The sequence below is a fragment of the Scyliorhinus torazame genome, chromosome 5 (assembly GCF_047496885.1).
Source record: "Scyliorhinus torazame isolate Kashiwa2021f chromosome 5, sScyTor2.1, whole genome shotgun sequence".
NCBI classification, from domain to species: Eukaryota; Metazoa; Chordata; class Chondrichthyes; order Carcharhiniformes; family Scyliorhinidae; genus Scyliorhinus; species Scyliorhinus torazame.
The window spans coordinates 71,305,511-71,319,226 of NC_092711.1; the positions used below are offsets into that span (position 1 = coordinate 71,305,511).

At 46.3% G+C, this 13,716-nt stretch overlaps 2 protein-coding genes across 2 annotated transcripts; one reads left to right on the top strand and one right to left on the bottom strand.

Annotated features, from left to right (window-relative positions):
- Positions 1 to 272: 272 nt before the first annotated feature.
- On the top strand, positions 273 to 1,583 carry LOC140422606 (BTB/POZ domain-containing protein 17-like). The gene has a single exon (XM_072507613.1). It carries the CDS (start codon positions 273 to 275, stop codon positions 1,581 to 1,583), a length of 1,311 nt encoding a protein of 436 aa, XP_072363714.1.
- Positions 1,584 to 6,367: 4,784 nt separating this feature from the next.
- Positions 6,368 to 8,587, bottom strand: LOC140418373 (uncharacterized). The gene is made up of 2 exons (XM_072501841.1): positions 8,508 to 8,587; positions 6,368 to 7,881 (listed from the first exon to the last, which is right to left on the bottom strand). The coding sequence occupies exon 2, from the start codon at positions 7,509 to 7,511 to the stop codon at positions 6,537 to 6,539; it is 975 nt and encodes a 324-aa protein (XP_072357942.1). The 5' UTR covers positions 7,512 to 7,881; positions 8,508 to 8,587; the 3' UTR covers positions 6,368 to 6,536.
- Positions 8,588 to 13,716: the final 5,129 nt, after the last annotated feature.

Sequence of the window (13,716 nt, forward strand, 5' to 3'; positions counted from 1 at the left end):
CAAAAGGATGTGCGGGGTAGGTGATTTGGACATGCGAAATTGCCCCTTAATTGGAAAAAAAAGAATTGGGTATTCCAAATGTATTTTAAAAAGTCTTTCACCCAACTTGTTCAGAAATGTAGTGAGTGTCTGAGACCCCAGTACAGCTCCCTGGGTGAAGGCTGGGGTAAAGAGGCTCCGTTAGTCACATTCTGCTCGCCATTTGTATCCATTATCCCTGCTCACTGTCTCCTTGCTCCTAGTTAGTTAGTGCTGAACTTCACAGACAGATGATGGATGTCACTGGGCCATTGGAGAGTCTCGATCAGCAGACCAGCTTCGTGAATGCCCTCTGTGCCCTGTTCAACAAGGAGGATTTCAGCGACATCAAACTGATTGTGAACAAAACGCTCACACTGAACGCCCACAAGTTCATCCTGGTTGTGCGCAGTGATGTCTTCAGGACCCTGTTGGACACTGAGCATTGGTCGGATATTAAAGACCAGACTGTCCACCTCACTGAGGAAGAGGAGTGCCTGTATCACTTCCAGCATTTCCTGAGGTATCTCTACAACGGGAATGTCACCCTCAGCACCGTGAATGTGCTTCCCCTTCACCTTCTGTCAGAAAAGTACAACGTCCAGGAGCTGAGAGAAAGCTGCCAGCAGTTATTGTTGGCCAATGTGGCTGCCCTGGGCTCCTCCAACCGTGCCATCACATGGCAGAGATATGCCAAGCTGATTGGCCTGACCCAACTGGAAGAGAAATGCTTCCGGTCTATAGCCTGGAACATTGGCACCATCAGAAAGTCCCCAGACTGGTTATTGATGGAACCCCACCAACTCTCTGCTCTCTTCCAAAGGTCTGACCTGGTTGAGGAAGATGAAGTGGTCCTTTTCCAAGCCCTGGTAAGTTGGCTGTCCCTGCATCCTGCCCATACTGAGGAAATGCTGCACCACATTCGCTACCCTATGTTGCCCCCAGAGAAACTGTATGATCTCCAAGCCAGAGGAAGCCTGCCCGCGACAATCTCCAGCTACCTGCCTCAGGAAAGTTTGCTGGTCTACCAAGTGCACCTTTTCCCCACAGATGCCATCAGCCAACACCATGATATTACCACCATCCCATTTACCATGAGGCTGTATACGTCAGAAGGTTTCAGCCACGCCTGGGACATCAAAGGATATGGCATGATGGGGAAACAATCTATTCCGTCATCATTATCGAGCAGCAATTTCAAACTGAAGACTCAATGGTATGTTACCTTTTCCCCAAAAGGTCAAAGGACGTTAATCCAGCGGCCAAAGGTCAATCACCCGCGTTCTGAGAATGTTCGGCAGGACGATGACTTTTCCACTCTCTCTGCCTCGGTGAGCAATTGTGACCCAGCTGGTAAGACACATTCTCACAAGCTGAACATTCTGCTTTACCGATGTGTCAATGTCGTGTGGTTTGTGAATGATATGAAGACACTCGAAGTTCCGCACTCGGGGAATGCCCAGATCAAAGATCTGATCCCCTTGTCGGAGCGGGAGAACTACATCAGCAATGACACATTGAAGCTGCACCTTATTGGACAAACCATCTGGGAGAAATGTCAGTAGATCCAGGCGAGATTGAATTGAGGTGTTTAGGTCATGAAGGGTTTTGATGGAGTGGATGGGGAGAAACTTCCAAACAGCAAGAACCAGAGGATGATCAGATTTCAGATCATCTGCAAAGGAGCAAAAGGCCGGATGAGGAGGTGTTTATTTCAGGCAGAAGTTTTGATCTGGTTGGTGTGCACTGCCTGACTGGGTCACTACTTTCAATAATTACGTTCAAAAAGCAATTGGATACATACTCAAAGTGGCAAAATTAGAGGTGTAGGAAAAGTGCCCTGGAGTGGGATTAACTGGAGAACTATTTCAAAGAGACAACACGGATATGATGGGTCGAATGGTCTTGTTTTGTGTTGAATGATTCCACAAATCTCTCATCGCTCCACATAACTGAACCCTTGTCTCCTGGTACTTTTCACATAAAACTAAGATCTCTAATTGTGTGCAAACCCATTACTGTTTGCAAATGTATTCCATAATTATAACTAATTATTTTCACGATTTATTTTTCAGCATTTTAAAATGAAATTCTAATTGTAATTGCAGATCATTAAAAAAAAAAATTCTGACCTTATTAATTACTACATGAAACATATTTAGTTTACCAGGCCCAGTCTTTGTTATTACTACTGAAGACCATGTTTCCATTTATATTACAGGGCTCCGTCTTAGTTATTGTGACATTAGACTCTGTATTGTTTTACATTACAATTTCTCAGGTTAATACTTCAATAGAACACATCTGGACCAGATTGACTACACTCCAGGGTTCTAAAAGAGATAGCGGAGGAGATTGTCAAGGCATTGGTGGTGATCTTTCAGGAATCACTGGAGGCAGGAAGGGTCCCAGAGGACTGGAAAATGGCGAATGTCACAATGCTGTTTAAGAAGGGAGAGAGGCAGAGGGCTGTCTGTGTGACGGTTCGATATTCTCCCCATGCCTGCATGGATTTTCTCCGGGTGCTCTGGTTTCCTCCCACAGTCCAAAGACGTGCCGATTCGGTGGATTGGCCATGATAAATTGCCCCTTAGTGTCCAAAAGGTTAGGTGGGGTAATGGGGATTGGGCGGGAGAGTGGGCCTAGGTAGGGCGCTCGTCCCAAGTGTCAGTGCAGACTCAATGGGCCGAATGGCCTCCTGCACTGTAGAGATTCTATGATTCAATTACCTGACCATTACACATAAACTAAAATTAATTATTAAACATGGCTTTGCCTACAGCTCCACAGTCCAGTCAGTAACAAGCTGACATGGTCATACTCAGTGGATCACACCTTATTGCCGATGTCTCATTCAAACAAGGAGCAGGAACAGACCACTCAGCCCCTAGTGTCTGCTCCTTTAATCAGATTGTGGCTGATCTGATAGTAACCTCAAACCTGCATCCTGCTTACCTCCCCGCCGCCCCCGATAACCTATCACCACCTTACTGACCAAGAATCCAAAAATCTGCCTTAGAAATATTCGCAGACTCGGCTTCCACAGCCCTTTGAGGAAGAGACGCACGATCCTCAGAGAGAAAAAAATCTCCTCATCTCCGTTTTAAATGAGCGACAGTTTATTTTTAAACTGTGACCCCTAGTTCTGGATTCTCCAACAACAGGATGTATCCTCTCCACACCCACCCTGTCAATACCCCTCAGGATCTTATATGTTTCAATCAAGTTGCCTCTTACTCTTCTAAACCCCAGGGGATACAATCCCAATCTTTCCTGAGAAGACAACCCACCCAGTCCTGGTATTAGTCTGGTAAACCTTCTCTGAACTGCCTCCAACACCCTTCCATCCTTCCTTAAATAAGGAGACCAATACCATACTCGGTATTGGAGCTATCATCCCACTCGTGCTCTGGATAACTGAAGCACAACCTCCCTATTTATGTAATCGACTTTCCCCTCACAATAAAGGGCAACATTCTGTTAGCTTTCCCAATTAAGCTGTATCTGCTTATCTATATCAACGATTTGGATGAGAATGTACAAGGTATGATCAGTAAGTTTGCAGATGACACTAAAATAGGTGATATTGTAGACAGTGAGGAAGGTTATCAGAAATTGCAGCAGGATCTTGATCAGCTGGGGAAGTGGGCCGAGAAATGGCAAATGGAGTTCAATACAGTAAGTGTGAGGAGTTGCATTTCGGAAAGTCAAATCAAGGTAGGACTTTCACAGTGAATGGTAGGGCCTGAGGGAGTATCATGGAACAGAGGGATCTTGGAGTTCAGGTGCACGGTTCTCTAAAGGTGGAGTCACAGGTAGATAGGGCAGTGAAGAAGGCTTTTGGCCTTCATCAGTCAGGGCATTGAGTATAGAAGTTGGGAAGTTATGTTGCAGTTGTACAGGACGTTGGTGAGGTCGCACCTGGAGTATTGGGTTCAGTTTTGGTTGCTTTGCTGTAGGAAAGATGTTATTAAACTGGAGAAAGTGCAGAAGAAATTTACAAGGATGTTGCGAGGACTCAAGGGACTGAGTTACAGGGAGGGATTGGACAGGCCAGGACCTTTTTCTTTGAAGCGTAGGAGACTGAGGGGTGATCTCATAGAGGTGTATAAGATCATGAGAGGCATGGACAGGGTGAATGCACAGTCATTTTTTCAGGGTTGGGGAATCGAGAACTAGAGGGCATAGCTTTAAGTTAAGAGGGGAAAGAATTAATGGGAATCTGAGGAGCAACTTTTTAATAGGGTGGTACGTATGTGGAATCCGCTACCGGAGGAAGTGGTTGAGGCAGGGACATTGACAACATTGAAAAGGTGTATACATGGATCAGGAAGATTTAGAGGGATATGGGCCAAATGGGGTTAGCTTAGATGGGCTGGCATGGACCAGTTTGGGCCGAAGGTCCTGTCTCCATGCCGTAGATTCTGTGATACCCAGATTCCTCTGCAACTGAAGAGCTCTGCACTCTCTCACGATTTAGATAATGTGCTTCTCTTTTATTCTTCCTGTCAAAATGTCCTGTCCCACCAGTAGGTCAGACCAGAGTAGAGATAGCAGCACGGACGTATACAGTGTGAGAGATGGTCCTGGGTGTCCTCAACATTGATGCTGAGCCCCATGAAATCTCATGGTGTTGGGTCAAACATGGGCAAGGAAATCTCATGCCGATTACTGCCCTCCTTCAGCCACCGAATCAATACTCCTCCAGGTTGAACATTACTTGGAATAAGCACTGAGGAGGTGGGGGGGAGGGATGGGGTGGGCATTCAAGGTACTGTGGGTGGGGGAATGCCCATCACCAAGACTCGCTTGGTACCACCACTGAGCTGTCTGAGTCCTGGAGGAGCTCTCGCTGCTGGACTGGGCATGCGGCAGGTAGTGAGGGAACCAAGAAGGATAAACACACTCGACCTCATCCTCACCAACCTACTGGTCGCTGATTCATCTGTCCATGATTATATTGGGACCACTGCGCATCCTTGTCTATTTTCAGGTTAGCAAACTGTACCTAATGGAGTGTTGCAGGGATCAGTGCCGGGGCCTCAACTATTTCCAACCTATATCAATGATGTGAATGAAAGAACCAACTGTGTTTGTGCCAAACTTGTTGATACAGGGATAGGTAGGAAGGCAAGTTGTTTAAGGAGGATACAAAGAGTCTGAAAAGGGTCAGATATGTTCAAGTGAGTGGACATTAACTTTAGCAGATGGAGTAAATGTGGGAAAATGTGAGGATGCCCATTTGACAGCAATAGAAAAACCAGAACATTATTTAAATGGAGAGAGTGCAGAATGCTGCTGGACAGAGTGGACTGGGTGTCCTAAAATAATCCCAGAAAGGTAACAAGCAGGAACGGCAAGTAATTAGGAAGGCTTTTCTGTAAGGGGGCTGGAATATAAAATATAGCCTCCATTGTCCTGTCCATCACTGTGCTAAATGGGATAGATTCAGGACAGATCTAGATCAAAACTGGGCATTCATGAGGTGCTGTGAGCCACCAGCAGCACAATACTTAAACACAATCTGTAAGCTCATAGGCCAGCATATCCCTCACTCTACCATTACCATCAAGCCAAGGGACCAACTCTGGTTCAACATGGAGTGGGGAAGAACATGTCAGGAGCAGCACCAGGTTTCCCTGAAACAGATTCCAATCTGGTGACCCTATAACAGGAGACTATAAACGTGTTAAACAGCAGAAGCAGCATGCTCTTGGCAGGGTTAAGCGATCTCACACATAGCGGTTCAGATCAAAGCTGCAGTCCTGCTACATCTCCATGGTGGTGAATAATTAAACAAATCACAGGAGGAGGAGGCTCCACAAACATCACTGTCCTCAGTGATTGGGAGACAAGCACATCAGTACAAATTGAAACAAACTGAACTAATTTCAGTGCTGCCTCCACATGGCTGGTCGACTGCAGTCTTTTCCCAGAGATTTGATATGATTCTAGGTGGTCCGCAGTGCAGAAGTTTGTAAGGATCCTTTTTTTGGATGTCCTTGTATCATTTGTACTGACCACCTTCATGTGACTCCTCCCAGTGTGAGTGCGTTCATGTTCAATGAGATTCTGTGATCGTTTAAACAGCTTCCCACAGTGAGAACAACTTAACTGCCCCTCAGTGCGAACAACCTGGTGCTTGACCAGATCCCCAGTACAAATGACTGGGTTTTGTGTTTAGTGATCCTGGGTTTGTTACCAATACTTCCCCTGGATGCCAAAGCTATGACAGACACACGGGAAGTGATGGGGAGCTGGGACACGGTTGTGAGAGTAACTGAAGGTGCAAGAACTGAAATAATCTCAAGTTAGAAAGGAGGAAAGGTCACAAAAATGCAGCAGCCAGTAACAGGACACCAATTAATCTCTTCTTATCCTGGTGAAATGAAGGTTTCAAAAGTGTGTCTGAAACAATATTAATTCACTTGACATATATTCAGAAGATTAAACTCCAGCCCAGTTATAGGGATTATTAACATCAGCAAAAACAAACTCCAAGTCTGAATGAACATGGTTCAGTGCTGGATGTGATTAACAGCAGCAATAACAGCAGAATCCAAACCCTGCAGACATTTATCAACCTGTTGCTGTGTCAGATGAGCTGTGCGAGTAAATCCCTTCTCACACTCAGAGAAGGTGAACGGTCTCTCCCCGGTGTGCGTGTGCTGATGTGTCAGCAGGTGGGATGAGCGGGTGAAACCCTTCCCACAGTCAGAGCAGGTGAACGGCCTCTCCCCAGTGTGAACTCGCTGATGTCTCAGCAGAACACTTGTGGTTTTAAAGCTCTTCTCACATTCAGAACATTTGAAAGGTTTCTTATCCGAGTGAACAAGTTGGTGTGATCGGAGGCTGGTTAAATAAATGAATCCCTTTCCACATAAGGAGCAGGTGAATGACCTCTCCCCAGTGTGAACTCGCTGGTGTTTCTGGAGGCCAGATAACTGAGTAAATCCCTTCCCACACACTGTACATCTGAACGGCCTCTCCTCGTTGTGAACCCGCTGGTGTATCAGCAGATCACTTGTGGTTTTATAACTCTTCTCGCATTCAGTACATTTGAAAGGTCTGTTATCACTGTGAACCAGTCTGTGAGTAGCGAGGTGGGATGATCGTGTGAATCCTTTCCCACACACAGAGCAGGTGAATGGTCTCTCCCCAGTGTGAGTGCGTTCGTGTTCAATGAGATTCTGTGATCGTTTGAATAGCTTCCCACAGTGAGAGCAACTGAACTGTCTCTCAGTGCGAACAACCTGGTGCTTGACCAGGTCCTCGGAGCTTTTAGAGTTCTTATCACAGTCTGACTGGTTAAACAGCCTCTCATCAATGTGAACTTGCTGATGTGTCAGCAGGTGGGATGACTGAATGAATCCCTTACCACACACAGAGCAGGTGAATGGCCTCTCTCCAGTGTGACTGCGTCGATGCATTTCCAGCAGGGATGGGTAATTGAATCCCTTCCCACAATCCCCACATTTCCACGGTTTCTCCATTGTGTACGAGTCCTGGTGTCTCTCCAGACTGGATGATCAATTGAAGCCTCGTCCACACACAGAACACGTGTACAGTTTCTCCCCGTTATGAATGATGTGCTGTTTTTTCAGGTTGTGTAACTGGTTAAAGTCTTTCCACATTCAGTTCACTGGAACACTCTCACTCGGGTGTGTGTTGTGTGGGTCTCGGTGCTTTTCCAGTCACACTGATGTTTGAAATTTTTTCCCACTGACAGAACCAACAAACATTTCTCCTTCCACATTAAAGGACCGATGATATTCAGGTCCTGATGAATTAAGTGACTCTGTCAGATCTTGATGTGATATTTGGTCTGAGTTTCCCATCTGCAAATCAACGTCCTCTTCTACCCTGTAAAAGACATTGACAGTGTCAGTGTTACCATTAGTACAGGATAGAAATTCAGAACAAACAATTCCAGTTTCTATGGGTTTTTCTCTTGTTTCCCCAAACTTGTGGTCCAATCAAACCTCCTTCTCAACTACACCAGAATGTTGTTTCCAGTGTCTATGGGACATTCTGCACCCTGAGGTGGCCGCCAGTGTGGAAGGTCTCAAGTGTTCCGGTAGACACCGCACGCTCCCTCTCCAGGACAACCCGGGGATTGACAAGACCACAGAAGAGGGGCCGACAGCCGGAGTTACCCCCTGCCGATCTACAGGCTGCTGCTTTAACCAGGCCCAAGAGCAGATCCTCTGACTTACCCAGTCCCCTCCACACTGGGCAGTGATTGGGAGCGTGGGGGTGTAGTGCAAACCAAATGGCGAAGCAGTTCCTTCAGGTAACGAGACGGAGACTGCGACCTCTCACTGAATATAAATATATGGCCCAAAGACTCCTCTGGGCGGCGAATATCCGGTGCAGCCCGAGAGCGGGGCATGGATTTTAAAACGTGTTGTCCCGGTCTGGGGGAAATAAAGACCCGGAGCTGGAATCGCGGGACTTGCAGAGTCTGATTCTGGATTTGAGGCCCTCACCAGGTGTTTAGAAACCCTCCCTCTCCAGATCCGGCTCCATCGTTCCGTCAGAGTTTCCGCATCCTTCCCGCTGCAGAGTCGACAAATGAGCGACTCTCCTCATCCCATTACTCGCTCTGCGCATGCTCCCATACTGGTCACTACTGCACCTGCGCAGCATATTCCTCTGATGTGAATGGGGGACATTCATTACCGCGGGAATGCTGGGTAAATACAGCCCCATCGAAAATCCTAATTAGTGACTCGTGATCTTTTTTGCTGTGATGTGGATATTGGGGGGCAATGTGCACAGACCCTTCATTATCCATCAGAAAGATGGAGTAGGAATTGGTGGAGAATTTCAAATGCCCTAAAGTTTTCCAACACGACAGCAGAATCCAATAGCTCCAGTCAAATGTAAACTCAAAATGTGGGGTGGCTGAGTGAAGTACTTCGGTGGCACAGCATCAGAGACTCAAGTTCAATTCCAGCCTTGGGAGTTTGTTTACACTTTCTCCCCATGTCTGCGTGCGTTTCCTCTAGGTGCTCTGGTTTGCTCCCACAATCCAAATATGTGCAGGTTAAGTGGATCGGCTATGCTAAATTGCCACTTAGTGTCCACAGATGTGGGGTGGCACAGTGCGCTAGAGACACGAGTTCAACTCCACCTTATCATATCATATCATAGAAGTTACAGTGCAGAAGGCCATTCGGCCCATTGAGTCTGCACCGGCCCTTGGAAAGAACATCTACTTAAGCTCATGCCTCCACCCTATTCCTGTAACCCCACCTAACTGTTTTTGATTCTGCAGTTATTGCTGCTGTTAATCACATCCATGCCGGACCCATGTTCATTCCAATATTTATTTCTGATGTAAATCAGCCCTATTTGGATGCAGTTTGTGCCCTATAGCATTATAGCATCTAATTTATGTATGAATAGACCATCATGTCTGAAAAGCTTGTTTTAAATTTAAATCACTCCGAAACTGTATTACCTGAAGATGAGCAATAAACAAACCACAGTCCAATCCTGCTGCTCTATATTGACAGGAGAAAGTCTGTTCGGTAACTTGAGGATGAGGCTGCATCCAGGATTTTGACCCAGCGACAGTGAAGGAACATTAATATATTTCCAAGTCAGGAGTATCTTGGAGGGGAACCTCCAGGTGATGGTGCGTCAATGTATCTGCTGCTCTTGTCTTTCTGGATGGCAGAGGTTATGAGTTTGGAAGGTGCTGCCTAAATGAACCTGGGTGAGTTATCGTGCATCTTGTAGCTGGTACACAATGCTGCTACTGTTCGCCAGTGTAGCGAGATTGAATGTTTGTGGATGGGGTGCCAATCAAATGGGCTTGTTTTTTCTGGATGTTGTCAAGCTTCTTGAATGTTGTTGGAGCTGCACTCATCCAGGCAAGTGCGGAATATTCCATCATGCTCCTGACCTGGGTCTTGCAGGTGGTGGACTGGCTTTGCTGAGCCAGGGGTTGAGTTGCGTGCCACAGGATTGCTGGCCTCCGACCTGCTCTGGTAGCCACAATATTTATATGGCTAGTCCAGTTCATTTTCTGGTCAGTGCTGACCCCCAGGATGTTGATTGTGGGAGGTTCAGCGATGGTAATGCCATTGAATGTTAAGGGTCAATCATTAGATCCTCTCTTGTTAGAGACGGTCATTGCCTGGCACTTGTGTGGTGTGAAAGTAACTTGCCACTTGTCAGCTCAAGCCTGGCTATTGCCCAGGTCTTGCTGCATTTGGACATGGATTGTGTTATAATCCCAATGGAGGTCCCGGGACAGGACCATACAATTTCCCATTACCTCCCCAGAATAGGAACTGCCCCTTTAAGGGAGCAGGGTTTCCTCTTAACAGGGAGAGCCCAATCTCACATAAAACCCTCGTCTGGGGGCAATCAGGGAAGGAGATTCTTGAAAATGAAAAATGAATGAAAATGAAAATTGCTTATTGTCACAAGTCAGCTTCAAAATGAAGTTACTGTGAAAAGCCCCTAGTCGCCACATTCCGGCGCCTGTTCGGGGAGGCTGTTACGGGAATCGAACCGTGCTGCTGGCCTGCCTTGGTCTGCTTTCAAAGCCAGCTATTTAGCCCTGTGTTGCGGAGTTGAGGAGTTTGGATTTGTATCATAATAAACCTTATTCATTACTTTCTACCTATCATCGCTGTGTCCTGCTGTCCGCGAATTCAACAGACTGCGTCAGTGTCTGAGGAGCCGTGAATGGTGCTGAACATTGTTTAGTCACCTGCAAACATCCCCAATTCTTTTTAAAAAAAATAATTTAGAGTACCCAATTAATTTTTTCCAATTAATGGGCCATTTTTTGTGGCCAAACCACCTAGCCTGCACATCTTTTGGGTTGCGGGGGTGAAACCCACAGAAAATTTGGGGAGAATGTGCAAACTCCACACAAACAGTGACCCAGGGCCGGGATCGAACTTGGGACCTTGGCACCGTGAGAAGCAGTGTTAACATCCCCAATTCTGACGTTATGAGGGAAGGCAGGTCATTGATAAAGATGTTGGGCCTAGGACTCTGCCATGAGAAACTCCTGCAGTGATGTCCTGGAACTGAGATAATTGACATTCAACAAACACAACCAACTTCCTTTGTGCAAGTTATGACCAGCGGAGTTTCCCCCGATTCCCATTGACACCAGTTTTGCTCGGATTCCCTGATGCAATACTTGGTTAAATGCTGGCTTGGTTTAAATAACAGTCACTCTCAGATTACCTTTGGAGTTCAGCTCTTTTGACCATGTTTGAACCAAGGCTGTAATGAGATCAGGAGCTAAGTGACCCTGCCAGAACCCAAACTGGCATCAATGATAATCTAATAATAATCATTATTAGTGTCACAATTAGGCTTACATTAACACTGCAATGAAGTTATTTTGAAAAGCCCCTAGTCGCCACACTCCGGCACCTGTTCGGGTACACTGCGGGAGAATTCAGAATGTCCAATTCACCTACCAAGCACATCTTTCGGGACTTGTGGGAGGAAACCGGAGACTCAATGTGCAGACTCAGCACAGACATGACCCAAGAGCAGGTTATTGCTGAGCAAGTGCCACTTGATAGCACTGTTGATGGCCCCTCCATCACCTTACTGATGATTGAGAGAAGTCTGATGAGGCAGTATTGGGCTGTGTTTGATTTGTCCTGCTCTTTGTGTACAGGACATACCTGGGTAATTTTCCACACTGCTGGGTAATCAGTAATTTACAAAGATTCCCGATAGCTTCCTTGCATTTGCACTCCATGTCTACATTAATAAACTGAGGACCCCATTAGCTTTTTTTTGTAAACATCTTGATCAACAGCTTACTCACCCAATTGTCGACATTTACCACCCTTCACCCCCACCACCGCTGGGATATTTGATTCTACACGGTTTAAAATTGCACCATTGACGGAGAGGTTTAGAGAGGGAATTTCACAGTTTCCGGCCTTGGCCCTACACTGATGGTGGAATAATTTAAATGGGGAATTTTAATTATTGTTGAGCTAGCACATAATACCCTACCAGTCATTGTATTCTAACTTTTTTTGTTGTTGTTGTTTGTGAGCAGAGTGCAGATATCTCAGAGGGTTGTAAAACTGGAGATTACAGAGATAGGGAGGGATAAGGCCCTGAAGGGACTTGCAAACAAGGTAGAGGATGTGAATTTTAAAATCAAGACTGTCCTACATAAGGAGCCAGTGTAGGTCAGTGAGCACAGGGGTGATGGGTGAACAGGACTACTTGGTGTGAGAAAGCCCACAGTCAGCAGAGTTTGGGATGATCTCATGTTTCAGTGCTGGGTGAATGTGGACAGGAATGTATTGGATTCACCAAGTCTAAAGATAACAGGGGCATGGATGAGGGTTTCAGCAGCAGATGAGCTGGGATGGAGGGGGAGACAGGTGAGATTATGGAGATTGAAATATCTGGTATTAGTGATGGGGTCGATATGGGGTCAGAAACTCATCTTGGGGTCAAATAGGACCCGGAGATTGTGCAGAGTGCAGTTCAGCCTCAGACAGCTCCCAGGAAGAGGGATGGACTCAGGAGTTAGGGAACGGAATTTCTAATGGTGACTGAAGACAATGGCTTTGGTCTTCCCAAATTTTTAATAGGCGGAAATTTCTGCTCATCCAGCACTGGATGTGGGATAAGCAGTTTGATAATTTAGTAACAGTGGGGGAATGGAGAGGGATAGTGGTGAGGTAGAGCTGAGTGTCGTCAGTATCCATGTGAAAACTAACACGGTGCTTTGGGATGATGTCACCTAGTGGCCGTGTGTAGGTGGGAAATAGGAGGGGCTGAGGACAGATCCTTGGGGACACCGAGTACAAGGACTTTGGAAAGGAAAGGGAGATTGGAGATGGAGCGGTAGGTTGCCAAGATGATGGGGTCAAGGGTTTTGTTTTTAGGTTGGATAATGAGTGAATTTTTAAAAAAATAAATGTTTTTTATTGGGTTTTTGAATAAAGTATATTTACCGTTATGTACACAAAATAGAATACACACATATATATATATACATAGAGGAGAAGGGAACACGCACAAAAAACAAAACAGCAACAAAAAAAAAGTTAGAATAAAATGACTGGTAGGGTATTATGTGCTAGCTCAACAACAGCAGCTCTGTACAATTGGCAGTATTGTTTTTAGCACATAAGTAGGCATCTGTTTGGGGAGGGGGGGTGAAACTGGGTGGGAACATAGACATTTGGGCGCCGGGGAAACAAATACAGAACAATTACAGAGAGCAATACGCGAATGGATCTGGTTTTGGTGCTGTAGCTTGCTTCTCCCGGACGGTTTTCGCTGCCGTCGTCATCTTGCGATCACCTCCGCTTCAGCCGTTCGTCCTGTCTTTCGCACGGATTTTCCTTGTTCTCTGCTCCTGTAGATGCCAAGTTTGTTCTTGTTTACGTGCCCTACTTCCGGCTATCATTCCCTTGCCTCCTCCCACCTCACTGGTTCCCCTCTATTGTTCCCTGTCTCCTCCCTCTTCCACCTCCTCCCCTTCTCCTGTGATTAGCCTTTCTTTCCTCTTAGGTTTAGCTGCTATCCCCCCCACCACGGTCTATCCCTCTCTCCCCCCGCCTCAGGTACTTTCCGCCCGGCTCGGGTACTTTCCCCTGATTCTTGGCGACCAGTCTATTCTTCTGCTTGTTTGTTGCCACTAACAGGTCTCGGAACAATTGGGTGAATGGTTCCCACGTT

Excerpts from the sequence above, each read along its gene's own strand:
- LOC140418373 (XM_072501841.1), bottom strand. The coding sequence starts at position 7,511 with ATGGAGAAACCGTGGAAATGTGGGGATTGTGGGAAGGGATTCAATTAC.
- LOC140422606 (XM_072507613.1), top strand. The coding sequence starts at position 273 with ATGGATGTCACTGGGCCATTGGAGAGTCTCGATCAGCAGACCAGCTTC.